Source organism: Panthera uncia, assembly GCF_023721935.1.
Source record: "Panthera uncia isolate 11264 chromosome E2 unlocalized genomic scaffold, Puncia_PCG_1.0 HiC_scaffold_19, whole genome shotgun sequence".
Classification (NCBI taxonomy): Eukaryota; Metazoa; Chordata; class Mammalia; order Carnivora; family Felidae; genus Panthera; species Panthera uncia.
This window is the reverse complement of record NW_026057588.1, coordinates 14,338,898-14,366,307: the sequence shown is the minus strand read 5'-3', so window position 1 is coordinate 14,366,307 and position 27,410 is coordinate 14,338,898. Positions and strand designations below refer to the sequence as shown.

At 53.8% G+C, this 27,410-nt stretch overlaps 1 protein-coding gene across 10 annotated transcripts; it reads left to right on the top strand.

Moving 5' to 3' along the window:
• The first annotated feature begins 172 nt into the window (after positions 1–172).
• Positions 173–26,838, top strand: CATSPERG (cation channel sperm associated auxiliary subunit gamma). 10 transcript variants are annotated; one of them, XM_049621294.1, is made up of 29 exons: positions 173–255; positions 1,661–1,944; positions 2,032–2,085; positions 5,602–5,746; positions 6,002–6,128; positions 6,312–6,384; positions 7,523–7,678; positions 10,070–10,241; positions 12,122–12,259; positions 13,279–13,338; positions 13,566–13,685; positions 14,208–14,258; positions 14,363–14,492; positions 15,003–15,114; positions 16,082–16,240; positions 16,332–16,444; positions 17,215–17,428; positions 17,736–17,795; positions 17,878–18,076; positions 18,193–18,314; positions 18,439–18,519; positions 18,610–18,666; positions 23,631–23,787; positions 23,991–24,054; positions 24,201–24,296; positions 24,596–24,685; positions 25,959–26,051; positions 26,141–26,240; positions 26,323–26,838. In XM_049621294.1, exons 2-29 carry the CDS (start codon positions 1,690–1,692, stop codon positions 26,599–26,601), a joined length of 3,477 nt encoding a protein of 1,158 aa, XP_049477251.1. In that variant the 5' UTR covers positions 173–255; positions 1,661–1,689; the 3' UTR covers positions 26,602–26,838. The 10 variants fall into 10 exon arrangements, with proteins under 10 accessions (XP_049477251.1, XP_049477256.1, XP_049477249.1 ...); XM_049621299.1 differs by lacking the exon at positions 173–255 and adding an exon at positions 430–1,000; XM_049621292.1 differs by lacking the exon at positions 173–255 and adding an exon at positions 432–588.
• The last annotated feature ends 572 nt before the right edge of the window (positions 26,839–27,410 follow it).

Genomic DNA, 27,410 nt, shown 5'->3' with positions numbered 1-27,410 from the left:
ACAAACTCTTGTCTCTAGCACCCTCAGCCCCCCAGGCCTCGTGCACCAGGGTATTGAGCCCAGCTCTCACCGCGCCACCAAGTCGCAGGCGCCGGTTGGGACAAGCGTTACCGTGGAGACAGGCGCGTGGGGCCGACCGGTCTCGGGAAAGGCGGAAGTAGGTTGTGGAAGTGTGGGCGGCCATTTTGAAACCGGGCAAGAGGGGCGGGACTGGAGCGGCCAAGTGACGGTTGACCGGTTTTAACTAAGTGACTGGTACCGCGGGGCGGGGAGAAGAGGGAGGTGCCTGGGGCCACCCCAGGGAGGGATGCGGGGGGCGGGGGGCGGAGAGAAGGGGAGGGAGGGGGGAGGCGAGAAGGGGAGAGGCAAAGCAAGGGGAGGGGAGTCCAGGGACCGAGCATCGGAGGGGAGGGGAGGGGCGGAGAAAGGGCGGGGCGACGAGCAGGGAAAGGCTAAGCCCAGAAGCGGAGAGATGAGTAGGGGCGAAGCTGCAAGAGGCGGGGCGTAGAGCCGGTCGCTGTCCAGGGCATGGAAAAGTGTCGTGAAAAGAGAGAGTGGGGTGAAAAGGTGTCGCGTCTCGGGGGGAAGGTGAGGATAGAGAAAGTGCTGACCGACAAGGTAGCGCCGGAGTGGAAGGAGAAAAAGGTGCAGGGCGAGGAGAAGGCGCGGGGCGAAGGGAAGGCCAGTGGCGAGAAGAGATCCCAAGGCAAAGAGAGGGTATCTAAGGGGGATGGGCGTGGTTTTAAGAGGGGGCGGGGCGAGGGGCAGGCTCGAGAAGAACAGCTCTCCAAGGACCAGGGGAAAGGGCGGGTCGATAAGGAACGGGTCGAAGAGCTAGGATGGGTCGAGGAACAGGGGCGGGACAAGGCGGGGAAGCAGAGGGAGGAGCAAACTCCAGGAGAGAGAAAGGGGCGGGGACAGGGAAAGGGGCGGGGCGTGGGGAAGGTCTGGGCCGAGGATCCAGAGAAGGGAGAGGCTAGATACAGGACTCGGTACCAGGGTAGGGCCCGGGCCAGGAGAAAGGGGAGATGCGAAGAGATGTGGGGGGGCGGGGCAAAAAGTGGGGGCGAAACCAGGTGCAAGTGCAAGTGCAGGTGCACGACCAGAGGGAGCAGCAGGACTGGAGAAAGTAGGTGGGGCACAGACAAAGTCAGAAACAGTAACCGAGACCCGGTGAAGAGTAGGGGCCAGATGCAGAGCAGAGGCGGAGCAAAGAACAACTACAGGGCGAGGTTAAGGGGTGAAACGAGGAGGCGAGGCGAAACCAGGAGCAGGGGCGTGTCCAGGAGCAACAGTAGAGGAGGGACCTGGACTAATAGTAGAGGTGGGATCCAGAATAGGAGCAGATACAGCACCTTGGTCAGGGGCGAAGTCTGGAGTAGAAGCGGAGCAGGAAGCAAGTGCAGGGGCGGGGCCAGAAGCAAGATCAGGGGCGGGGCCAGAAGTAAGAGCAGGGGCGGGGCCAGAAGCAAGAGCAGGGGAGGGGCCAGGAGCAAGAGCACGGGTGGGACCAGGAGAAAGAGCAGGGGTGGGGCCAGAAGTCTGAGCAGAGGTGGGGCCAGGAGCAAGTGCCAGGGGAAGCTCAGGAGCGAGGCAGCATCTCAGAAGACGGCTTTCCGGCGCAGTCTTGCTGGCGGGTGTTGACCCCCCCATTCTCCAGGTTGGAGCCACGTTGCGCGCTGCCCCGCGATGTACCCTGCTGGCCCTGCGTGGCCGAAACTCCGAGTCCTGCGGGCGCTGTGGGCACTACTGGCGGTGCTATTGGCACCGTGGAGGCTGTGGGCGAAGGAGGATATCCAGGAGTGTATCTGGCACGTTGTTCTGATCAAGTTCGAGGCGGTAGGCGAGGAAGGCAGGAGCGACCGCTTTTTTGATCTAGAGCCCCTGGAGAGCCTGGACAGTGTGTTCAGCCTGCTGGTGGATGCACCCACCGACCAGAACGAGGTGAGGGGACTGGGGTCAGGTGAATGGGAGAGGTCATGGATCCGCACCCCACTGGGCTCTGGACATTTGCCCAACCTCTTCTTGCAGAAATACCTGGGCTTCCCATACTACCTAAAGATCAACTACTCCTGCGGTGGAGAGGTGAGTGCAGCAGAGGTGAACTCATTCTGTGTGGGCTCAGTTTCCCCAATCTGTAACATTTTAATAGTGGTGGCACCACCAGACCCTGGGGACCCTAAGGATTCAAGAAGATTCCCAGTATCCCACCAGACACATAGTAGGTGCTCAAGTAAGGTTGTTTTTTTTTTTTTGCCATTAAAAAAATCGAGATGTAACTCACATAAATTCAACAGTTAAAGTGTGCAATTTAGTAGTTTTTAGCGTATTAACAAAGTTGTGCAACCATTACCATTATCTAATTCCAGAACACATTCATCACCCTAAAAAGAAACCCTGTACTCCTTTCCTCCAGCTTCTGGAGACCACTAATCTCCTTTCTGTTCCTATGAATTTACTTATTCTGGACACTAAATGTCAACGGAGTTGTACAATAGGTAGCCTTTTGTATCTGGCTTCTTTCACTCGCATGTTTTCAAGTCTCATCCATGCTGTAGCATATATCAGTACTTCCTTTCTATGGCTGAGTAATATTTCATTGTAAGGACGTGCTACGTTTTGTTTATCCATTAATCGATAGATATCTGAGTTATCTACCTTTTTGGCAATTATGAATAATGCTGTTATAAAGATGTGTGTACAAGTTTTTGTGTGGACATATGTTTTCAGTTCTCTTGCTGGGTCAAATGTTAACTGTTTCACTTCTGAGGAACTGCCTGATTGTTTTCCAAAGCCCCTGCACCATTTTACTTTGCCATCAGCAACGTATGAGGGTTCCAGTCTCTCTAAATCTTCACCAACACTTGTTCATCTTTTGGTTATAGCCAAAAGATGTGGGTGTGAGGGGGTATCTCATTGCGGTTTTGATTTGCATTTCCCTCATAACTACTGATGTTGAACATCTTTTCCTATGCTCACTGGCCACTTCTCTATCTTCTTTGGAGAAATATCTATTCAAATTCGGTGCCAACCTGGGTTATTTGTCTTTTTATTGTCGCATCGTAAACTTTCTCTATGTATTATGGATACTAGTTCCTTATCAGATGTATGATTTGCAAACATTTTGTCACATTGTGTGGGTTGCCTTTTTACTTTCTTGATGGTGTCCTTTAAAGAACAAAGGTTTTATGTTTATTGAGATAAAATTCACATACCATAAGATGGCACCAAAGTTTTTGACCTTGATGAAGTCCCATTTATCAGTATTTTCTTTTGTTGTTTGTGCTTTTGGTGCTGTCTAAGGCTATGCCTGGATCATGAAGATTTACTCGCGTGTTCTAAGAGTCTTTTCATTTTAGCTCTTACATTTGAGTCTCTGACCCATTTTGAGTTACTTTTTGTGTATGGTGTGAGGTAGGGGTCCAACTTTTGCATGAATATCCAGTTATCCCACTGCCATATGTATAAATGAATTGTCTTGGCACCCTTGTCAGAAGTCACTTGACCGTAACTGTAAAAGTTTACTTCTGGGTATAATTCTGTTCCATTGCTCTGTATGCCTGTCCATATATCGGTATCACATAGTCTTGATTACTGTAGGTTTGTAGTAAGTTTTCAGATCAGGAGGTTTGAGTCCTCCAACTTTGTTGTTCTTTTCCAAGATTGTTTTGGCCCAAGTAAGCTTTTTGTGGACAGTGGAGGGTTGTGGCCTAGAAGCGAAGTTTTGGTGGCAGCAGGCCGGGGTTTGAATCTGCCACTGACTTAACATTTCCTTGGAGGAAGTGTAGCATGATAGTTAACACTGTGGGCTCCAGAGCTAGGCTGCCCATGTTCAAATCCCAGCTCTGCGACCTAATAACTGTGTGATCTCTGGCAAATTCCTTACTTCTCTGTACCAAAGTTCCCTCGTCCTTAACAAGGATGCAATAATGATCATACCCACTCGACAAAATGATTAAATATGTGACAGCCACTGAGCGCAGTGCCTGGTTCATAGAAAGGGCTCCGTGAACGCTAGCAACAAGTTTGTAGAGTGTGACCCTGGGCAGACAGTTTTACTCCACGAATCTTCTCTCCTTATCTGTAAAAGTGTGATAATAATACTTTTCTCTGGCCATTCAACACCTTCAATGAGTCAGATTCTTTTTTTTTTTTTTAAACAACATGGGGGATATAATGATTAACAACATGGCTAGATTTTTCTTATGGATTCAGGCTACCAGGGAAGCGATCGGCAAATAAATACATAAGATAATTTCTGGAGAGTCATCAGGGTGAAGAAGAAAATAAAATGTCCTATGTTAGAAAGGAGGGTGTTACAGGGTGGTTGGAGAAGGTCTCTGAAGAGGCTTGAACAGAGACCTGAGTGATGAAAAGGACGACCATGCGGAGACTTGGGGGAAATATCCCAGGTCAGGGGAATGGCTAGTGCGATGGTCCCGAAGAAGGACAGAGGCTGCTGTGTGTGAGGAGTCATGAGTGAGGGGACAGTGGGAGGAGGTGGGGCAGGGAGGTGATGAGGGCCTTGTGAATCACAGGGAGGGCTCTGTTTCCACTCTGAGTGAGATGGAGCCCGTGAGGAGGTTCTGAGCAAAGGAGGGCCCAATGGGACTCCAGCGTTCCCAGGCTCCCTCCTGCTGTGTGGGGGTGGGTGGGCAGGGCAGGGGCAGGGAGACAGTGAGGAGGCTGACTCAGGGTCCAGGCAGGAGTTGAGGGTGGACAGGACCAGGGTCACTGCCGACAGGAGATCCCTGCCTCACCAACACCTGCTACCCTGTGGTTGAAAAACTCAGAGATAGGGCCGGGACAGGTACCGTTGGCAGGGTTGACAGGGCCCTGGCCGAGGCATTCCTCGGGATAAAGGGCTGTGCAAAGGCGGCTGGACCCATTAAGTCTCTCTCCCTGGTCTCATAGGCCACCCCCCGCTCACAGCGTCTTGAATGCACCTTTTTCTTGGGGCTGCCTCCAAGCCTTTGTTCATGCTGTTCCACACACCTGGCACACCCTTCTCCTTCTGTCCTTTCTTCTGCACCCTAAGCCCTGACTGCCTTTCTCCACCCAGCAAGGGTCCTGGCATTTCCAAGAGCTGGCCCTGACTGTCTCCTTCCCCTCCTCCCCCGTTCCTTTCTGTGTAACTGCCCCATCCCCCCTCACCCACAGGCCCCGGCCGCCAAACCTGGCTATCCTCTGACTGGTGGGGATGGCAGAGTCAGATTTCTACATGGGGCTAAAGCCTCAAGGGTGGGACTGGGACCCCTGGAGTGAGGGAGGCTCATTCCCACTTTCTCATTTGTGCACATCCCATGCCGCCATTCTCTGAGTGTTTCCTACATCCATGTCCTGTCTGAGGATGATGGCCCTGGCCTCACCTCCTCCAGGAACACTTACTGACTCCCTTCACAGCCCCTGGCCCCTCTGCCTGTCTCCTAGCCTGGTCTGTCACCTCCCCAGCACACGGCCTACACCTTGTTCTCCGACCTTCCCATGGTGGAGACTGTTCTCCCACCCAGTCCCAGAAGATGGGCTGCTAAAGGTGGGCTCAAGGCAGGGGTACCCAGAACCTCTCTTAAAGACACATTTGTGGGGCCACCTTGCCCTCAGTCCTCCGAGGCCCAGGTCCGCAAAGGCCACCTGACAGGGCTGAAGCCCTTGGTGCTGGTGACCTTCCAGTCCCCAGTCAACTTCCATCGCTGGAAGATAGAGCAGCTACAGATCCAGATGGAGGCAGCCCCCTTCCGCAGCAAAGGTGAGCCTGGAGGGCACCCGGCGGGGCCGTGGCCTGGCAAGGGTGTGGGGAGCTTGCTGGGGGCCTCAGCGGGAGGCTGATGTCATCAGAGGGGCCCGTGGCCTGGCGGGAGCATGGAGGTTTTAGGGGGCCGCGGTGGGGTCTGTGACCTGGAGCAGGGACACGAGGAGTTACAGGGAGATCCCAGTGGTCTGCGGCCTTGGTGGGGGGCCACTGGGAGGCCCGGCAGCCTCAGTGCCCACTTCCTGCCAGCAGAGCGGTGCAACGCAGAGGAAGTGTGTGCCATGAGCTGGTACACGCCCATGCCCATCAAGAACGGCAGTGTGGTCATGTACGTGGATGTCCGCAGCAATGGCCTGGGGCCCTTCATTCAAAATAAAAGGTGCCCTTTCCCAGGTCCAGGGCAGCGGGTAGACTCTGGGAGGGTCCTCCTAATCTCCAGATCCCCGAAGAAGCCAGGAGGAGACCAAAGGGAGGGAGTAGGGTAGGGAGGTGGTTGTGAGCTATGGCAGGAGCCCCTGAAACCGGAACCCTCACCTGTGCCCTGCCCCACCCCTGCTGCCAGGTTTCACGTGAACATCAACGGCTTCTTGCAGAAACAGCAAGATAACACGCTCCAATTCACTGTGGGAAACGAGGTGAGGGGCGCAGGTGGTAGAGAAACGTGGTAGAAAACGTGGGTTAAAGACAGCAGGCTGGGGCCCCAATTACTTCCCACACAAGCGGGAGACCCCACTTACAGAGTGCTCACTCTATGCCCGGCCCCCGGTGGAGGGCTCCACTGAATACGCAATCATCTTCGGTCTTCGCAATGACTCCGGGAGGGAAGGTACTCTCACAGACCCATTTTCGAGAGGAGAAAACTGAGGCCCCAAAGGGATGGAGCCATTTGCCCACAGTCTGTCAGCACATGGAAGGAGACTTGAAACTGTGTCTGCCTGTCTCCTGCACCCATAGTCTTTTTATTTTTTATTTTTTTAACGTTTATTTTTGAGAGTGACAGAGTGTGAATGGGGGGTGGGGGGGAGCAGAGAGAGAGGGAGACACAGAATCTGAAGCAGGCTCCAGGCTCTGAGCCGTCAGCAGCGAGTTGGATGCGCGGCTTGAACTCACACGCTGGGAGATCATGACCTGAGCAGAAGTCTGACACTTAACCAACTGAACTACCCAGGCGCCCCTCCTGCATCCGTAGTCTTGATCATGGTGCATTCATCCATTCATTCATTCAGCAGTTCATTCGGTGAACACAGAGACCCAGATAGAGCTGAAATTCTAGGGGGAGAGACAGACACCATATAGTAAACACGAAATCAAGTAAATTCCAGAGTAGATGAGAAGGTGGTAAGTGCTCTGGAGAGCGTTCAGAGGCAAGGGGATTAGGTCTGTGCAGGAAAGGATCGCACGGTTAATGGAATGGTCAAGAAAGGCACAACTGAGAAGGTGGACATTTGAGTAAAGTCTCGGAGGAAGAGAGGAAGGAAGCACGTAGATAGTTGGGGGAGAGCATTTCATATACGGGGAACAGCCAGGGCAAAGGCTCAGAGGTGAGCATGTGCCCGGTGAGCCTGTGAAGCAGTGAGGAGGCCCACGTGGCTGGGAGAGAGCGAGCCAGGGGGAGAGCGGTGGTGGATGGCGTCAGGGAGGTGACAGGGACAAATCGTGTGGGGCTTATGGGTCAGGTGAGGACTTTGGCTTTTACCCTAAATGAGATGGAGCCATGGAGGGTAGGGGGAGTGTTGAGCAGCCCTCCCGCCCCCCTCCCCCCTCCCCCGGCAGATCTTCAATCTGATACCCCGGTACTTCATCAATGTCCCGTCGAGGCCCCTGTGGCACACCGTGAACCAGACACCTGTGCTCATCCTGGGTGGCATTCCCGATGAGAAGTCCGTCCTGCTGACCGACACCAGCTTCACGGACTTCTTTCTCGTGGAGGTGAGTGGTGCAGGGAAGGCGCTGGGCTGGGGCTTCTTGAAGGGTGCTGGGCCTCAGCCCTTCAAGAGTGGGCCCCGGAGCTGTGGAAAGAGTCCCTGAAGCCATAGCAGCTCCCACGAGAGGCAGAGAGCGTGAAGGGAAGACACAAGCCTCTGCAGCCAGACCCTCTGGCTCCAGATCCTGGCTCGGCTCCCCGCTGGCTGTGTGACCCTGGGCCAAGTGATCTCACGTACCCAAGCTTTGGATTCCCCCTCTGCAAAATGCAAATGGTATTTCTGTTTTGTCTCATGGGATCACTGTAAGGATGGTTCACGTCAGTAGGACACAGAACGAGTACTTTGCCAAAACCGAACAACAATGCCATTGTAATACCCAACAAAATCAGCTATAACCCTTTCATACCTTCTAGCAGGGTCTTACTTAGTCCGTTCTCGCCAGCTACCTAAAAATATCTCAAAGTTTTTATCCGAATCTAGTTGACACACAATGTCACGTTAGTTTCAGATGTACAGCATAGCGACTCGACGTGTTTCTACATGTGCTGTGCTCACCGCAAGGGTACCCGCCGTCTGTCCCCACCCGACACTCTTCGTGTATCATTGGTTGACTATGTTCCCTATGCTGTTCCTTTCATTCCTGTGACGTAGTCTTGCCCTAACTGGAAGCCTGTGTCTCCTCCTCCCCTTCTCCCCACCCCTCTCCCCTCTGGCAACCACCGATTTGTTCTCGGTGTTTACAGGCATCATTCTGCTTTTTGTTCGTCTGTTTTATTTTTGAGATTCCACATGTAAGTGAAATCGTAGGGTGTTTGTCTTTTTCTGTCTGACTTATTTCACTAGCGTCATGCCCTCTAGGTCCATCCATGTTGTCACAAGTGGCGAGGTCTCATCTTTTTATGGCTGCGTGAGATTTCACGCGCATATGCGTGTGTGTGTGTGTGTGTGTGTGTGTGTGTGTGTGTGTACCACATCTTCCTTATCTGTTCATCTACGAACGGAGCCAGACTTCTTCCATACCTTGGCTATAGTAAATAATGCTACAATAAAACATAGGGTGCATATATTTTTTCAAGTTAGTGGTTTCATTTTCTCTGGGTAAACAGTAGGGAAATTACTGGATCATAGGCTAGTCCTATTTTTCATTTTTGGGGGGACCTCCATACTGTCTTCCACAGTGGCCGCACCCTTGTGGTTTGGATTGGCATTTTCCCGACGGTGAGCGATGGTGAGCACCTTCTCATGTGTCTGGCCGTTGTGTGTCGTCTAAAAACATCTTTTGAGAGTTGGTTTGTTGTTGGTTTGTTTGAAGCAAGTGTTTGAACCAACACACTGCATTTGGTTAAGGCTCTTGTACTCTTCTCACCTGTACGCCTGCATCCCGCTCCACCCGCTTCCCCTCATCGACCGCCTTCTTTTCAAGCAGTGAAAGCACCAGGGCTTTCATCCTATGGGATCTGGCCGCTGGCTTCTTCATGGAGTGGATGCATTTGCTCCTCTGGCCCCTGTGTGGCTCAGGCTGCCGTAAATAACAACACCGCAGACCGTGGGGCTTAAACAAGAACTTATATTCTCACCGTTCCGGAGGCTTGGAAGTCCAAGATCAAGGTGCCAGGAGAGGCCTCTCCCCGGCTGGCAGCAAGTGCTTATATGGCCTTCTCTCTGTGCCCACGAGAGCAACGAGAGAGATCTCTGGTGTCTCTCCCTCTTCTCATGAGGAGACCAGTCCCAGAGGATTAGGAGCCCACCCTCGTGACCTCAATGAACCTTAACTATCTCCTTCATGGCGGGGTTAGAAATTGGGAGTGGGGACACAGTTCGGTCCATTAACGCCCTGTATAGTTTTTGCCCGGAAACTGGTGTGGGGCTCTAGAAGCGTGATGGATTTTAGTTCAGCCTTTTGGGCAACGACGCTCCACTGGTGGTGCTTTCCCACCGTTAGCGAGCATTGCCCGTGCTAGCGATTGGTCAGTGAGCTCAGATAGCGTCAGCCCGACAGCCAGCCGTGTTCAAGGTAAAATAGGGTTGTTTCAGATGTGCCCCGAGCCAAGCATGCGATCTTTGGGATCCACATAGGTGCAACCCCGACTGTGACCTGGGGGACTGAGGTTGTTTTGCACCGTTGAGTGTGTTGTGCACTGCCAAACTCTGGGGAGAAACACAGAGTCCCAGTTGGCTCTGTCCTGGGTCACCTGCTTTCCTTCCCCTTGTCAGGGAAGCTCGGCCACAAGGTACTACTTGACGGTGAGCAGGGAGGGAGCCCTGGGGGCAGGTGTCTGTGTCCTTCCCAGGCAGTTTTCAGAGCAGCTGTGTCCCCTGAAGGCAGGCCGTGGGGGGGGTGGGGGGAGCCGAGGCAGGCCTGCTCACCGCTGACTCTGACTCCGCTCCCCCACAGTTGAACATTGACAGTTGCTGGGTAGGCTCCTTCTACTGCCCTCAGGCCAGTTTCACTGCCACCATCTATGACGCCATCGCCACCGAGAGCACTCTCTTCATTCGGCAGAACCAGCTCGTCTACTACTTTACGGGCACCTATGTCACCCTCCACGAGAGCAACCAAGGCAGTGGTGAGGGGGTCCCTGGCATCTCAGGAAAGGGGTCCTGCCTGTGGGAGTCCCAGGGAGGGCGCCTCAGGGAACCCACCCACTGGATGCCCCCGGGACTGGAATTGCGTGGGTGGGGAGGGGGGCGTTGGAAGGACTTTCCAAGGTCCTTAATGGTCACCACCCACCCTATATGGTTTTTTTCTACCCTCTATATGCTGGTGTGAGGCTTTCCTCTGGACCTGTGAGCGAGCAGAGGGTAGAGGGAGGTGTGAGAGGGAAAGAAGGGAGCAGAGAGAGAGCGAGAGACATGTGCGTGCACACACTCACACACACACACACACACACAGAGTGTCAGAAAGGCAGAGAAAGAAATTCAAGAGAGATGCATAGCAAAAGAGAAGTTGGGGAGGTGCCTGGGTGGCTCAGTCAATTAAATGTCTCACTTCAGCTCAGGTCATTATCTCACGGTTCATGAGTTCAAGCCCCTCGTTGGGCTCTCTGCTGTCAGCACAGAGTCCACTTGAGGTCCTCTGTCTCCCTCTCTCTCTGCCCTTACCCCGCTTGTGCTCTCTCTTTGTCTCTCTCTCAAAATAAATAAGTAAACTTAAAAGGTTAAAATAAATTTGGGGGATGGGAGAGAGGCCGGGAGGGTCAGAAAGGCAGAGAGAAAGTAGGACGGGCAATTGCAGAGGAAAAGCCTGAAGGAGACTGATCACGAGGAAAAAGAGAGAGACTTGATTCAGCCTTATCTTTTATTTATTTATTTTTAACGTTGATTTATTTTTGAGAGAGAGAAGAGAGACAGAGTGTGAGCGGGGGAGGGGCAGAGAGAGAGGGGGACACAGAATCCGAGCACAGCCTTATCTTTTAAATGATACCCAAACCCTTCTAGTTCTTCTCAGCTTTCCCCCCATTAAGTGAGAGATGTCATTTTATAGGGTTACAGAAACTCGTATTATATCCTGCATTTCATTAGTTAAGGCCCGTTCCCAACAGCTTCATTTTTCTCCCTCTCTCACTTAGGACATTGACAGTAGGACGAACCAAATTAAAATGGACTTAAGTCAAAGAAAGGGGTGCTGGGGCTCCTGGGTGGCTCAGTCTGTTATATGTCTGACTTGATCTCAGCTCAGGTCTTGATCTCACACTTGTGAGTTCAAGCCCTGCGTTGTGCTCCCTGGTGGGCATGAAGCCTACTGAAAGAAAGAAGAAAGGAAAGAAAGAAAGAAAGAAAGAAAGAAAGAAAGAAAGAAAGAAAGGGAGGGAAGAAGGAAGGAAGAAAGGAAGGAAGGAAGGAAGGAAGGGAGAGAGAGAAAATAAAAAGGAAAGAAAGACAATGAGAGAGAAGGGGAGAAAGAAAGAAAGAAAGAAAGAAAGAAAGAAAGAAAGAAAGAAAGAAAGAAAAAGAAAGGAAGGAAGGAAAGAAGGAAGGAAGAAAGAAAGAAAGAAGAGGGTGTTTTTGGCTTAGATAGGTGCACTTGATTTCAGGTACAATTGGATCTAGGTACTCACTGTAGCTTAAACAGGCCCCTCCTTGTGATAGCCTTGGTGATTGCCCCCCTCCACCTAGCAACCGTGGCCTTCTATCCTTTCAGGGGCTCCAGGAAAGAGCATCTCTTTGTTAGTGGTTGCAAGCCAGGACTGTCTCTGATTTGTCCGGCATGGTCACATGCTCAGCTGAACCCACTGCTCTGGCCAGGGGAATACGAGGGCGGGTTAGACTAATCTATTCATCGTGGACAGAGTATGAGCAAGAGGGATTTACTCAAAGGTACTGGGCCCTATGCCAGGGGCCCCTCAGACACCGCACGGAATAGCCATTAAGGCCGTGGACATACGGATGAGGGTCGGGTCCCAGGTCTATAGACATGGGTCTGAGGTTCCGTGCTGGCCCCACACAGGGAGCTGGGTTCGTGTGTTGGCCAACGAGTGCATCAAGAAGCTGTGCCCTGTACATGCCCATGGCAATGGCTCAGAGTACATCATGGCCCTCACCACTGGCAAGCGGGAAGGCTACGTCCACTTTGGGACCATCACAGGTAAGGGTTGGGGCCTCTGGCGGCCCAAGAGACCACTCCATACCCTGGCATCTGTGAGAATTCCAACGTCTAGCGCCCATGCCTCACCAGGCGCCTTCAGGAGGGGTCCCAGGCTGGAGGTTGTCCCTGTGAGTGGGAATGGGTTCATGCATTTACAGGGGTGGGACTTGGGTGTGTTACATATCTTTCATGACGTGTGTGGCTTCAAAGGACAGAAGCCCAAGCCAAAAATCGTCTAGGCATAAAGAATTTGCAGACTTAAATAAGCGAAAAGACTAGAGTCCAACTTCCAGCATGGCTAGATCCAGGGGCTCCCAGGGTATGTCATCAGGATTCTATCTCTTGGCAAGGTAGCGTAGCACAGCGATTATAGCACAAGTCTGGGGAGAGATCGCTTGAACGCACCCGACCCAAGTCACCTGTGGCTTTGGACAGGTGACTTAACCTCTCTTTTTGGTCTCGTTTTCCTCATCTGCAAAATGGGGCTAAGGATTATATTGGCACCTGCCTCATTGGGTTGATGTAAAGATTAAATAAGTTGGCGTGTGTAAAGGTCTTAGAACAGTGTTAGGGACATGGTGGCTGCTCTAAAAGGGTTTATTATTATGAACCCTGAGATTTGGCCTCATTCTCAGGTAGCTACCCCTCTCCTGGGGGCTAAAGATGGTCCCAGGAGCTTGGGGCTCACACGTCCCCGTCCCCGCAGGTGGAGTCACCCCAAAAGAATGAAAGCAGCCTCTTCCATTAGCTCTAGCAGGAATCCAGGGTGCACTCTGATTGGCCCATTCTGGGTGTGTGCCCGGACCTGAGCCAGTGACTGTGGCCAGAGACAGACCTACTCTGGTAGGTCAGGTGTGAGCGAGGGACAGGTCAGGGTGAGACCCGCCCCCCTGAAACCCCAAGGACTAAAGGGGACGGAGGCACCGGCACCAGGCCACCCTGGACGGTTGGAGACCTGGCGTGGTGGGATGCCAGATGGGCTGGGAAGGGCCTGAGCACCGCCCTGCCCTGCTCCGCAGATGGCCGCGTGTCCTTCGAGTTGCTGCCCCGGCAGCGGTCTGTGTGCGAAGGGTTACAAGGTACCTAGCTCCCAGAGACCTCTGCGGCGGGCGGGGGTGGGGATCAAGGGTGTGGCAGAGCAGGGAAGGGGGGGAGAGGTCCGTGTGAAGAACGGTGTCTTGGGAGGGGTGGGGAGTCACAGGGACGTCTTGGGAGGGGTGGGGAGTCACAGGGACGGGGTGAGGGTTACGGAGACCAGGGAGGGGGCGGGTCCGGGGCTGCTCTGAGCCCGCCCCCTCCTACCCAGTTGTGAACTGCTCCATAATTTGGGCCGTGTTCATTGCTGGAGACTACAATCTACTGCTGCTCGTGCAGATGGAAGACCCCACCACCAGGAAGTATTTCCAGGTGGTCAGCTACGACCTGGGTAATTGGGATGCTGTTGGGGGGCTGAGTGGGAAGGGCCAGAAGCCCAGATTGTGAACCTCCTGCCGGTCTGTGGGGTCCGTGCTAAGGCAGACAGCGGGACCCGGGTAAGGGGTAGTGGTGGAGCACAGACCCGGTGGGATGGAGAAACAGAGGAAACCAATGTGACTGGAACAGAGGGAGACTAGGGAGGGCGGGAGATTGGAGACGGGAGCAGAAGTCAAACCTGAAAGGGCCCAGTGGCTCACAATAAGGAGATGTAATTTTATTTTACCTGAACAGAGAATAGGGCTGCCATGTACAGTTGTGCAGGCTGCACACTGTACTCTCCAGCCAAGAAGTCACAGGAGGCAAGTCCTGTGCCCTGACATATGCATTTAAAGAAAACTTAAGGGCTAACAGGCCCAGATGAGAAGCCACTGGAGGGCTTTTGGGAAGGGGTGGGAGGCTGGTGACTTGCCCAGTTTCAGGTTTTGAAAGCTCAGAGCCTCAGGAGGTTTTGCCGTGTTCTCCCCGGTTGCAGTCAGTAATTACCTGGCCATCCTCTACACCATCCCGGAATTCATCCCTGACGGTAGGAGGGGAAGGCAGGGGGGTCTGAAAAGTGGATGAGGGCCGGGAGGGACCTGGATGGCCCTCCCCTCACTGCTGTGTCCACTCTGCCTCTCCCCCGGCCAGCTAGGGGCCTGGAGTTTCTGATGCTCCTAGGGACAGAGTCTCATACCACCTTCCTGATGGTACCCAAGGGCATGTTCTACAACCAGTATAGCAACCTGCTGTATATCTGGGGCAACTTCCTCCTGCAGAGGTACGAGGCCGGACGTATTCTGCCTTCTCAGCCCCATTAGGGCGGGGGTCCTTTCTGGAGCCATCAAGCTGTCAGAGCATGCCTAAATTCAGAAGTTACCAGGATTGGCATGGGGGAAACACAGGCTGCGGGGACGGTTAGGGCTAGGATGGGGAAGCTGATATTTTAAAGACCTGAGAGGCCTTTCTTAAATGAAAGCTGATGTTAAGGACCCAAGCTGTGTGAAAGGCACTGTCTGGGGGAAAGGTTCGGACACGTTGCACCCCTCAGGAACTTAGGGGCTGTTGGCAAACCGCTGGATGGGCCAATTGCTCCTGTCTCCAGATGGGCGGGTCACCCAGAGGCTGGGGAGCAGGACCCGGAATCCCAGGCTTCCTTGCGTGTTCTCCTAAGGCTGGCAGAGAGCTGAGTAAACAGTTCTCGGGTCGTGTTAGGCCTGGAGTTGGGGGAAGCAGATATCCTCCAGGGGCCTCGCCTGGGTGTCCCTCGTTCCCATCTCTGCCCCCGCAGCTATAACTATGAAAACTTCATCTACCTGGCGGACTTCCCCAAGGAGCAGTCCATTAAGTACCTGGTCAACTCGTTCCGTGGGGACATGGCTATTGTCACAGAGACTGAGGAGGTGGGGTACCCTGCTCCTCTCCCCAAACCCCAGCGGTCTCCCTTCTCCCTCTGTCAGGGAAAAAGGGTTCAGGGGAGGAAGTGTCCTCAGGGATCCCACGGAAGGGCAGCTGAGGACCCTGGAACTCAAAGAGAAGTGGTGTTTTCTTCCAAAGTCTTTCAGCAGAGTTAAAGACTCAGAGTCCTGATCTGATTTCCACAGAGGGCCCTCTTTCTTTCCATCATGTGGTTCATTTCATAAATATTGAGTTCCCACTGTATGCCTGACCCAGCGCCAAGGATACAGTGGTGACTGGGTCAGCCGTGGACTTGCCCTCAAGGGTCACAGGCCAACTGGGAAGACAGTGTTTCCCAGAAAGTAACGATTCAGGGGAGGCAGGGCGGCAGTGGGGAAGATAGTATCTCAGGACAGATGTTCAGAAAGGGGGTGGGGCCCAGCTTCCGATTCAATCTGTGTGTGTGTGTGTGTGTGTGTGTGTGTGTGTACCAAGGAGGGCTTCAGAGAGGAGGCTGCGTGGAGGAGGGACATCCTTAAGGTTGGACGGACTCCTCCAGGCCGAGTCTCAGAAGGGGATGAGGTCTAGAGTCAAATGTGTTGGGGGGGTGGGTATCAGTGCGGAGATGGGAAACTGAGGCCAAGGGGATGGTGGGTCCCTGGAGGGTGCAGAATGAGGAGAAAATAGGGCTTGCCCCTAGGAACCCTGGCCTGCGGGGGTGTATACATTAGGAATGCTTCAGTTTCAAGCCATAGCCACTCCAGCCAACGAAACGTTGGAGACAGTTATGGCGAGCGGGGCCTGGAAGCAGGGGTGGCTGGGTTGTGGGAAGTCGAGATGGCATTATGGAGAGAAGGTGTGCGCGCTTACCTGGCCTCACCCCCAGAGAATGGGGCCACCACGCTGGGCGGAGAGGTGGGGCCAGAGGTCCCCGCGGCCCTCACACATACCCACCTGGCTGTCGCACCCCAGATCTGGTACCTCCTGGAGGGCAGCTACCGGATGTACAAGCTGTTCCCATCCAGGGGCTGGGAGGTGCACATCAACCTACAGGTGATGCACCAGTCCTCCGTCTACACCCCCAATGAGACCATGGTCACCCTCTTCTATGAAGACACCAAGCTGTACCAGGTGCCAGGTGGGGGGGGGCACGTGGGAACATGGGGGAGCCTCAGGGCGGCTGGCTGACACCAGCTTACCCGGCCCTGCCTTCCTGCCGCAGCTAGTGTATCTGATGAAAAACCAGCAGGGCCAGCTTGTCAAGAGACATGTGCCCGTGGAGCAGCTCTTGATGTACCAGCAGCTCAGTAATCACTACTTCTTTAAGCGGCAAGGGTGAGAAGACACTGGACCCCAGAGCCGGGTGCGGCCCACACAGAGCCCCTATTCCAGGAGAGAGAGGGAGCCACCCCCAGGGCTGTGACGGGGGAGCTTAGGGTCGCTGGAGGCTCCAAGGAGGGGCCTGACTGAGACTGAGGGCGGTGGGAGCATCAGGGAGAGCTTCAAGGAGGAAGAGGTACAGGAGCCGTGAGCTAGAGGGTGAGGAAGAGTTAGCCAGGGGACACGATGGAGAAGGGGTTCCAGGCAGGAGGAGCCACATGGGCAAAGGCCCTGAGGAGGAAAGGAGGTTGGGCGTTCAAGACTGAGAGAAAGTACAGTGCAGACAGAGTGCAGTGCTGGTGGCAGGGTGGACAAGGTGAGCCTGGTGGTCACGGGGAGGGTCCTGGGGAGCCACGATGGGACTAAAAGGAGGGACTGCATGGCCAGATGCAACCGCATTCAATAATGATCTATCTGGTCACCTGAGAGGAGCCCGGGAGGCCGCTGGGAAAGGGGTCAGGGAGAAAGGAGGTGGAAGAAGGCTTGAGTTGGGAATGGGGAGGAGGTCTAGGAGAAGGTCCAGAACGCCCGCCTGAGGGACCCAGGGACGTCCCGGAGAATTTGTCCAGGGGCACCGGGGGCTGAGGCTGAGCGGGAGGGTCAGGGCCGGATTAGACCCGGATGGCAGCGCAGAGATGGGAGGCGGACCTGGGGGGGCTCGCGGAAAAGTCAGTCGCCCCCCCCCCCCCCCCCCCCCCCCCCCCCCCGTGCCCCCCGCCACCCAGGAGCCACCTGACGCTCTCCTTCACCAACTTCTGTCCGTTCTCGGTGATGCGCCTGCGGGACCTGCCCAACCCGCAAGTCTACTCGCGCCAGGAGCGCTACCAGGCGCGTCCGCCGCGCGTCGTGGAGCCCTCGGGCTTCCACAACGAGAACTCGCTCGCAGTCTACCAGGGGCTCGTCTATTACCTGCTCTGTCTGCACTCCGAGTACCACAAGGTGGACGCCTGGCGGGGGCCGGGTGTGGTCCGAGGCGGGGTGAGGAGGCTTAGAAAGCAAGGGCTGCGTGGCTCGAGAACGGCTGTGGAGGCCGGAACCGCCTGGGGGAGTCTGAGGCTAAGGGGGCAGGGGGAGCGGGCGAGCAGGGCCTCGGAGAAGCGGCTTTAGGAGTGTGGCTGCGGCGTTGGACGTAGGGCTCGGGGGCAGGCCAGGGGCTGTGAGCTTCGGCTTTGGGTTAGCGGCCGGCATGCCGCCGGCCTGGGGCCGCCTCCGCTGCCCCCGCTCACGGTGCCCGTCGTCCCCGCAGCCGTACGCCGACCGGGTGCACGAGTCCACCTGGAGCTGGTCGAACAAGAAACAGGACCAGGTGCGTGGAGAGGGCTGGGAGTCGGGGGTGGGGGCGGTGTCCGCCGTCGGGGTCCGATTTTGCCCCACATCCGGTCCACCAGGATTACTACTTCTATCTGGCGAGCAACTCGCAGAGCCCGGGGAACGTGTACATTGACATGGCCAGCTACGAGAAGATCTACGACCTCAAGGCCGACTACGAGCTGCCCGAGCGCATCTTCCTGGACAAGGGCACCAGCTACGTCTTCTCCGTCTTCCTGAGGGTCGGGGGGCAGTCGCTGGAGTTCACACCCGAGCGCGGTCTGTGGCGGAGGCCGGAGTGGAGCTCGAGGGGCGGGGTCTGCGAGCCCGGGGGCGGGGTCTGGGGGCGGGGTCTGGGGGCGGGGCGAGGCCCTAACCCCTCCCGGTGCTTGCAGTGCTCACCTCCGAAGAGCTGAAGAGCACAGTGGATCTGGGCGTGGTGCTGGCCGACCCGGGCTGCATAGAGGCGGTGGTGAAACAGAAGTTCCTCATTAACCGCAACTCGGTGCTTTTCCGGGTGAGACTACGCGGGGAGGGCGTGCCGGGGTGGGGGCGGAGCGACCGGCGCCGGGCACCTTTCGAACCGTCCCCGGGTCCTCAGGCGGGGTTGTTGACGCCTTCATTTCTGCCCCCAACCCCAGGTTACGCTCAGTGATAAAAGGTCTTGCTTTGACCAGGGCCTTAGTGGACATCACCTCTTGGAGACCTCCATGTTGCTCAAGGTTCGGTCCAAGTCTGGAGGGGAGGGATACGGGAGGAGGGAAAAGACCGAGCCCGCGGAGCCCACCATCATCACCGGCTCTTACCCACAGGTGGCGGGCGCGGTCGGACATTGCTTCCAGAACACACACCAGGGACCCCGCATGCAAGTATTGGACTTTGGGAGTACTGGGCCCTGTGCTAGGAGGGAAGGGATTGGGTCGAGACCCAACAGGACTGATTCTGAGTCTCCCCTGGGAAATCCCACTAATGCACTCATAATTTCTTCCTTTTCGTTCATTCACCCACCCACACATCCACTCACTCTTTTCATCCACTCATGTTTGCAGAAAGGGCTGCCTTTGTGGTTGTATAGATTGCACCCAGGCTTGTATTTTCCTTCTAATATTTTTCTGCAGGGGGCAATAAAGCATCTGCGACACAGGACTTTTGTTCCCAAATGGCACAAAGGAGTCATGTGAGCCAGCTTGGCCCTTCTTTCACATGTGACTCTTCGTTTCCCCACTCACATGTGCGTTCTTCACTCCATGGGGTCCTTAGTTCCTCACTTGCTCACACATGCAGTGTCCCTTTTGCACAGAGACAGACACTGAGGCTCAGAGATGTGCAAACATCTGCTCAGAGTAACCCAAGGAGCTAGTAAGTGGTAAAGGAGGGACCTCACCCAGATGCTTGTTCTCACCCACTTCCTTGCCCACTCACCAGCAGACAGACTTGCTGCTCCTCCCTCCTGGCTTGGTATATGGCCCAGAACAGTAAAATGGGGGTTGTAGGGGTGCCTGGGTGGCCCAGCCAGTTACGCATCCAACTCTTTTTTATTTTAATTTTTTTAATGTTTATTATTTGAGAGAGAGAGAGACAGAGCATGGGCAGGGGAGGGGCAGAGAGAGAGGGAGACCCAGAATCTGAAGCAGGCTCCAGGCGCTGAGCTGCCAGCACAGAGCCCAACGTGGGGCTCGAACCCACAGACCGCGAGATCATGACCTGAGCATCCAACTCTTGATTGCCGCTCAGGTCAGGACTCACAGTTTGTGAGTTTGAGCCCCACCTCAGGCTCCGTGCTGACAGCTCAGAGCTTACTTGGGATTCTCTCTCTCCTTCTCTCTCTGCCCCTGCCATGCTCATGCTCTCTCTCTCTCAAAATAAAGAAATAAACTTTAAAAAATTTAATAATGAAAAAAAGGTTGTAATAGCCCCCATCTCCTTTGCAGGGAGGGAGGAGAGCAGGGAGGAGTGGCTGACCACAGCATCCAATAAGTGTTTCCTGATATCCTTAGTGATATGCATTATTTTCCTCTTTATCATAACCCCAGAAGGTCAAAGTTAAGGTCCTTATTTTTGACCCAACAGATTCCTTCTGGGAATCTAATCTGTAACATACTGTTACAGAAAAAGGTTGGAAACAACCTAAATGTCCACTAATAGGGAAGTGGTTAAATAAATCAGGGTGCATCCATGCAATGGAAAACTATGCAGCTGTAAAAAAAAAAGTTGGGGGACAGGGGAACAAAGATCTCCATATACTGATATGGAATAGTCTCCAAAACATATTTTATTCTTTTTTTATGTTTTATTTATTTTTGAGAGAGAGAGAGACAGCGAGCACAAGCAGGGGAGGGGCAGAGAGTGGGGGGACAGAGGATCCGAAGCGTTCTTTGCTAACAGCAGTGAGCTGGATGCGGGGCTCGAACTCACACACCATGAGATCGTGACCTGAACTGAAGTCCGATGCTCAACCAACTGAGCCACCCAGCCACCCCAAAGTGTTTTTAGTCTTAAGAGAAAAAAGCAGGGTACAGAACAGTTTGTATAAACCATTAGCATGGAGGAGGTTAATTGAGAGCATATATTCACACTGGCTTTTATTTGCATGAAGAAAGTGGGAAAATAAATGAGAAAGTCCTTATAGTGGTTTGCTCCCCTGGGGATGGAGGAGAGGTAGGACAGTTGGGGAACAGGAATGGAAGTGAAACTTTTCACTGTGTGTGTGTGTGTGTGTGTGTGTGTATCCATGTGACCATGTTACCCATCTAAAAATTAAAGTTTAAAGAAAACCTATCAGTACTTTTTTTTAACAGAATATTTATTATTTATTTTGAGAGAGAGAGAGGGAAGAGAGAGAATCCCAAGCAGGCTCTGCACTATCAGCATGGAGCCCAATGAGGGGCTCGAACTCATTAACCGTGAGGTCATGAGCTGAGCCAAAACCAAGAGTCAGCCGCTTTCAACCTACTGAGCCAGCCAGGCCCTCCAGAGGGTGTGTATTTGGAAGTCTTGGAGCCTCTCCCTGGCTCCCAGTGCTGGGGAAAAAAATGGAGACTGAAGCTAATTGATGAACCGTGGCTCCCTGATCTGTAAATATGTTGGACGAAGGAAAGAACAAATTAATTTGCACATAATAGGTGCTCAATCGGGGCGCCTGGGTGGCTCAGTCGGTTAAGCATCCGACTTCGGCTCAGGTCATGATCTCAGGTCATGATCTCATGGCTCATGAGTTCGAGCCTCGCGTTGGGCTCTGTGCTGACGGCTCAGAGCCCGGAGCCTGCTTCGGATTCTGTGTCTCCCTCTCTCTCTGCCCCTCCCCCACTCGTGCTCTGTCTCTCTCTCAAAAATAAATAAACAAAAAAAAAATAGGTGCTCAATCAAATTTGGCTGGATGAATAAAGGCTGGGAGCTATCTCTCAGCAGGCCCCAGAGATGGGCCTCCCTCCATGGGGGAACAGGCTGGCCTCAAGGGGGTAGACTGGGAATAGATTTCACTTGGTGCACACAGAGCTTATGCATTCCTTCCGCTGGTGCTGGCTGAGTGCCCACCACATGCCAGCATTGTTTTAGGTGCTGGAATTAGAGCCGTGAACAAAACAGAATTCCCGGCGTTGTGAAGCTCGTGTTCTGGCGAGGGAAAGTGTATTTGTTTCCCGGGCCTGCCGTAACAAATTACCACAAGTTGGAGTGCTTATTCTGTCCCAGTTCTGGAGGCCAGAAGTGTGAAATGAGGGTTGGTTTCCTCTGGAGGTTCCAAGGGAGTCTCTGTTTGCATGGCCTCTCTCCTAGCTTCTGGTGGCTGTTGGCAATCCTTGGCTTCTAGATACATCACTTCCCTCTCTGCCTCTGTCTTCACAAGGCATTTTCCTTGTGTGCCTGCATCCAAATTTCCTTCTTCTTCTTCTTCTCTTTTTTTTAACTTTTTGAAAAAGTTTATTCATTTCTTTTGAGAGAGAGAGAGAGAGTGTATGTGTGTGTGTGTGTGTGTGTGTGTGTGTGCGTGCGCACGCGCGCGTGTGCACGTGTGTGGGAGGGGCAAAAGTCGAGGGAGAGACAGAACCCCGAGCAGGTTCCCCACTGTCAGGGCAGAGTCCAACATGGAGCTCGAGCTCACGAACCGAGAGATCATGACTTGAGCTGAGATCAAGAGTTGGAGGCTTACCTGACTGAGCCACCCAGGCGCCCCTAAATTTCCCACTTCTTACAAGGATGCTGATCTTTGGATTAGGGCCCAGCCTAATCTGATGTAACCTCATCTTAACTTGATTACACCTGTAAAGACCCTATCCCAAATTAGGCCACCCTGGCAAGCACCAGATCAGGAGTTCAACATATCTTTTTGGGACACACAGTTCAACCCACAGCAGAGAGCCAGACAATAAGGAAGAGAAACAATAGATATTGTGTGCCAGAGGTGACGAATGGTTAGGGGGAAACAAGTGGGCAGGGAGCATGGGGGAGATTAGCATTTTGTGTGGTTTTTTTGTTTGTTTTTTTTTAATTTTTTTTTAACGTTTATTTATTTTTGAGACAGAGAGAGACAGAGAATGAACGGGGGAGGGTCAGAGAGAGAGAGAGAGACACAGAATCTGAAACAGGCTCCAGGCTCTGAGCGGTCAGCACAGAGCCCGATGTGGGGCTCAAACCCACAAATGGTGAGATCATGACCTGAGCTGAAACCACGCAGGCGCCCCTATTAAAACTTAAAAAAAAAATTTTTTTTTAACGTTTATTTTTGAGACAGAGACAGAGCATGAACAGGGGAGGGGCAGAGAGAGAGGGAGACACAGAATCTGAAACAGGCTCCAGGCTCTGAGCGGTCAGCACAGAGCCTGACGTGGGGCTTGAACTCACGGACCGCGAGATCATGACCTGAGCCGAAGTTGGCCGCTTAACCGACTGAGCCACCCAGCCGCCCCGGAGATTAGCATTTTGGACGTCTGGATGGTATAAGGGTGAGAGAGAGAGAGAGAGGTTTCTAGGACAAGATTTTAGCCTGAACATGGAGGGATGAGGTACCATTAACAAAGATGGGTTGTGGATAAACTGAATCTGAGATGCCCATTAGACCTCCCAGTGAGTGAGTGGCTGAGAGCGGTAAAATCTTGGGCCCAGGCCTAGCATGGGAAGTGCTGCTTCCTCTATGGCCACCAACCCCTCTCCAGTCACTGTCAAGCCCAGGCCACAGTCTTTGGATGCCCATGTCCCTTTGGCTCTTGGATAGAACCCTTGGACCCTACCACCGAAATGGGCCAGAGGCTGTTCATTCTGAAGACAACGTCATAGGAATTCCCTGACCCCTGACCCCCATCCTGGGCTCCGCTTCCCTCATATATCCCAGGCTCCTCCCCATTCTCTTTTATGAGAATTCAGGCCCAACCTGAGCCCGGTGCAGACCGCCTAGGGGTTGGCCGCTCCACAGGTATGGGTGTTAGTGGTTTTGCGTGTCTTTTGCTGGAGGCCACAGGAACCAACCTGTCTCAGTTCCCATTCCGTCTCTACCATCACAGGCCTAGCTTTGGGTGAGGAATAAATGGCTTGACCTCTCCGTGCCTCACTTTTGCCATCTCTGAAATGGAGATATTAATACTCTACCATGCCAGGCTTGTTTTGAGGGTTAAATTTGAGTTCGAAGTGCTGGGAACATCACCCGGTGCCTTGTACACAGTAAGAACTACATAAACTTTTGCAGTTATTAGAGTATTGTTTTAATAATAATAACGATCAAATGGCAATGATGAGGGTGAGCCTGGCAGGAAGTGGTCCTGTGGGGGGGGAAGGGTGTCCTCCCCGTCCAGCCCCCCCCCCACCGGTCCCCCCTCCCCAGGACCGTTCTGCTCCCACTTAGGGCAACTTGATGGTCCCAGTGCTTATCGGCTGCCCTCCGGGCAAGCGCCTGGCCTTCGACATCACCTACACCCTGCAGTACAATCGTCTGCAGAACAAACACTACTTTGACTGCGTGAGGGTGGAGCCCGAGATGCCCTGCTTCCTCTTTCGTGATGGTGCGTGTCCAGTCCCCTCGCCTCATTTGTTCACTGTCCTCTGTCCCCAGCACTCGGCCGCCTTCCCTCACTGCTTGCTCACCTCCTCACTCCTCCTCCGCTCCTCCCCTTGGTCCTCTCCTCTCTCCTTCCTCCCCTCCATCCTGCACTTCTCCGGCCAAAAGCTAATTTCTTCGCCTCCTGGTCTCCCTCCGACCCCACAGTCTTCTACCCTTTCTTCTTGATCCAAGACTTGGTGACGGGAGATTCGGGCAGTTTTCAGGGCAGGTAAAGACATAGCCAAGCCAGCGACTGACGGGCGTTGGGGGGGGGGGGTGTGGGAGTGGGTAGGGGGACAGAGTGCGGGCTGGATGGTAGAGGTGACGCAGGACTCCGGACACCGAAGCCAGTCCCCGCACCTCTTGACCTGGCAGCTATGTGCTGAAGGTGGTAGGCGGCGGGCCCACCCTGGACACCATCAGGGAATACAGCGAGGAGGAGATTTACCGCTTCAACAGCCCCTTGGACAAGTAATTCCTGTGGGCCCGGGCCCATAACCGCCCTCCTCCTGCAGACCTCTCTTGCTTCCCAGCCACAGACCTCACCCTTGCTGCAAGCACCACCTACCTCGGTGTCTGGGGCCCTGCCCCAGGAGCAGGCTCCTATGCTTGCCCCGCCCACCCCACTTCGTGAGGCCCCGCCCCCCTGAGGCTCCCCCTACCCCTTCCCTCCACCGCTTACAGAGCCAGCCTCTCTCTGCACCTGCGGGGAGACGGGGCTCCCCTCTCCCCGCCCCCCTCCCCAACTAAGGTTACACGGTCCTGCACAGGACTCACAGCCTCATCTGGACCACCAAGAACACAACGACCACCAAGGACTCGGCCTTTAACATCATGTCCCATCAGAGTTTGGGCATCGAGTGAGTCCACGGCCTGGCTGCTGGTCCCTTTATCCCCCACCTGCCCAGAATCTGCCTGGGCTATGCATCCCTTCTGCCTCTGGGAGATCTTTTGAGCCTCAAGCCCGGCTGACCGTCTTCGTGTTCCTCAAATGGGGTTGACTGTCTGCAGTGCTGGGCCCTCTTACTCTTTCTTCAGGCCTTAGTTCAGATGTCCCTTCATGGGAGGTGGGAGGCTTTTCTGACCATTCTGAATGGGGTATTGGCTCCCACGTCCTCCTGTATTTCCCCCTTCTCACCCTCACGTCTCTGCTTGTGCCTGCCCCATCTGAACCTGACCCCTCTCGGCTGTCACTGTCTCTGGTGTGGTCTGTCTCCCTCATAGGTCCAGGTCCTGATAAGACTAAACAGTATCTGTTGAATGAGACAATGAGCAAATTCATTCATTCAGTCACGGTAGGCATTTATTGGGATTTGAATGGCGGTCATGATGAATGAAGAAAACAATGGAGGAACAGATTAGTATATAGGGACTCAAAAACGATTTTTGAGGGGCGCCTGGGTGGCTCAGTCGGTTAAGCGTCCGACTTCGGCTCAGGTCACGATCTCGCAGTCCGTGAGTTCGAGCCCCGCATCGGGCTCTGGGCTGATGGCTCGGAGCCTGGAGCCTGTTTCCGATTCTGTGTCTCCCTCTCTCTCTGCCCCTCCCCCGTTCATGCTGTGTCTCTCTCTGTCTCAAAAATAAATAAACGTTAAAAAAAAAATTTAAAAAAAAAAAAACAAAAAAAAAAAACGATTTTTGATTCAGTGAAAGGAAGAAAATGGTGCCATGAGCAAACGAGGGAAGCGAATGAATGAGTGGAGCAACAACTTTCCCCTAGTCAGTATTCAACTTGCATTTATCGAATAAATGAATAAAGGAAAGAATAAATGAATGGAGATGTGACTTTGTGCCCAGTAGGCACTCAAGGTATATTTGTGGGATGAAGGAATGAGAGCAGCAAGGAATAAACGAGGACTTGGCACATGATAGATACGCAACCCATACACTAATGGAGGAATCACAGACGGAGACGTTAAGACAGGAGGAAATGAGTGAGTCAACAGCCTGTCACGTGGTAGGCACGGAGTCAGTCTTATTGGATGAACGAATGAAGGAGTGAATCAAGGAAGAAGGAATGAGATCGCACCTCTCTAGTGCTCACCCAGAGTTTGTGGGCTGGAGGGAGAAATCAGAGGTTGGCATGTGCTAAGCATGACTTGTGTCGCATGTTGCCTGAACTCGGGTCCCCAGGTGGCTGTGTCTGGAGAACTCCCCATGCTACGACGCCGTTCCCCATACGATCTTCGCCCCTGAGTTCTTCTTCAAGGTGCTGGTGAGCAACAGGTGAGCCAGGCATGTGTCCCAGGGAGACTTGGGGGCTTCCTATGGGGTGCCCGACTCCTCCCCCAGGCCTGAGCCCCAGACCCCCTCAGAGGCGTGGACAAGAGCACATACTGTGACTACCAGCTCATCTTCCTGCTGCACATCCACGGTCTGCCACTCAGTGCCAAGCGGGCCTTCTTCATCCTCATGGTGAGTGGCTGCAAGGAGCTGCCCTGCTGGGGGAATGGGGCTCTGAGGCCGCCCAGCCAAGCCTGTCGTGCGGCGTCCGCAGGTGTCATCCAGCGTGTTCATCGGTCTGGTGACCCTCTACATCATCTTCTGCCTCCTGTTGCCTGTTATGGTGAAGGCCTGGAACAGCCTCCGCTGGAAGATCAACAACATCATCATGTCAGAGTCCTACTACACCTACACTTCTAGAAATTGCAGTGGGACATCTGAGACCAGATCCACGGTCAGCTCCAGAGCCGGCTCCAGTGACAGTTCCAAAGTGGCAGAGGCGAACCAGCGTGCACCTGAGCAGACCTGGAAGAAGAAGCCGTTGGTTACCTGAGCCACTTGCCTGCCCCCATCTCCACCCGTGCTCTTCCCTCACTTCCTGGGCCACCTTGGAAATGCATCTATCACCCATCCCAGGCCCTTTTTTGTTTTGCGTCAATTTCCACTTCTTCAGACCTAAATCCTCGTTTCAGGATTAGCCGTGGGCTTGTAAGGACTCACGTTCAGTTAGTTTGTACCACACAGCCATATAGGTCATTAAAGTCAAAATCCTTCTGGGCCACCTGGTAAATGGTGGCTTCTGTGTGTGCCTGTCGACTCCGCCCCTCCTCGGGAGGCCCGCAACCTCCCTACCCTCCAGCAAGGTCTTCTGTGACCCAGGCGTGTTGCCATGGCTTGCATATGTTCTGATTGTTCAGTGCCCAGGTTTAGTGCCGGTCATTTAATCTTTTGAATTCCAATCTCTGTTTAGTGTCTAGCTTAAGGAGGGCACTCTGGAGAGGTTAGGATTTTTGATTTAGTTGCAAGTAGCAAAAATTTCACTCAGATGGCCTACATAGAAATGGTAATTTATGGGTTTTAATAATATAGGTTTCAGGTCAGTTTGATGTCAGTTCAATGTCTATAGGACTCTGGTTCCATTTCTCTGTAGCTTTCCCTGACCTTCCCTTCTCTGAGTATGGTCTCTAACCTCAGGCTCGCCCCCCTCACAGTCTGAGGCTGCACATCCGCATATTTTATTGTCCAGAGGAAGAAGGGGGTGGAGCCCATCATTCCTAGGCAAGTCCCAGTCAGTCACTCAGATTGGATGGGGGTGGGTCCTGAGCTTACCACTTTACTACTCACGCTGCCAGAGGTTTAAGC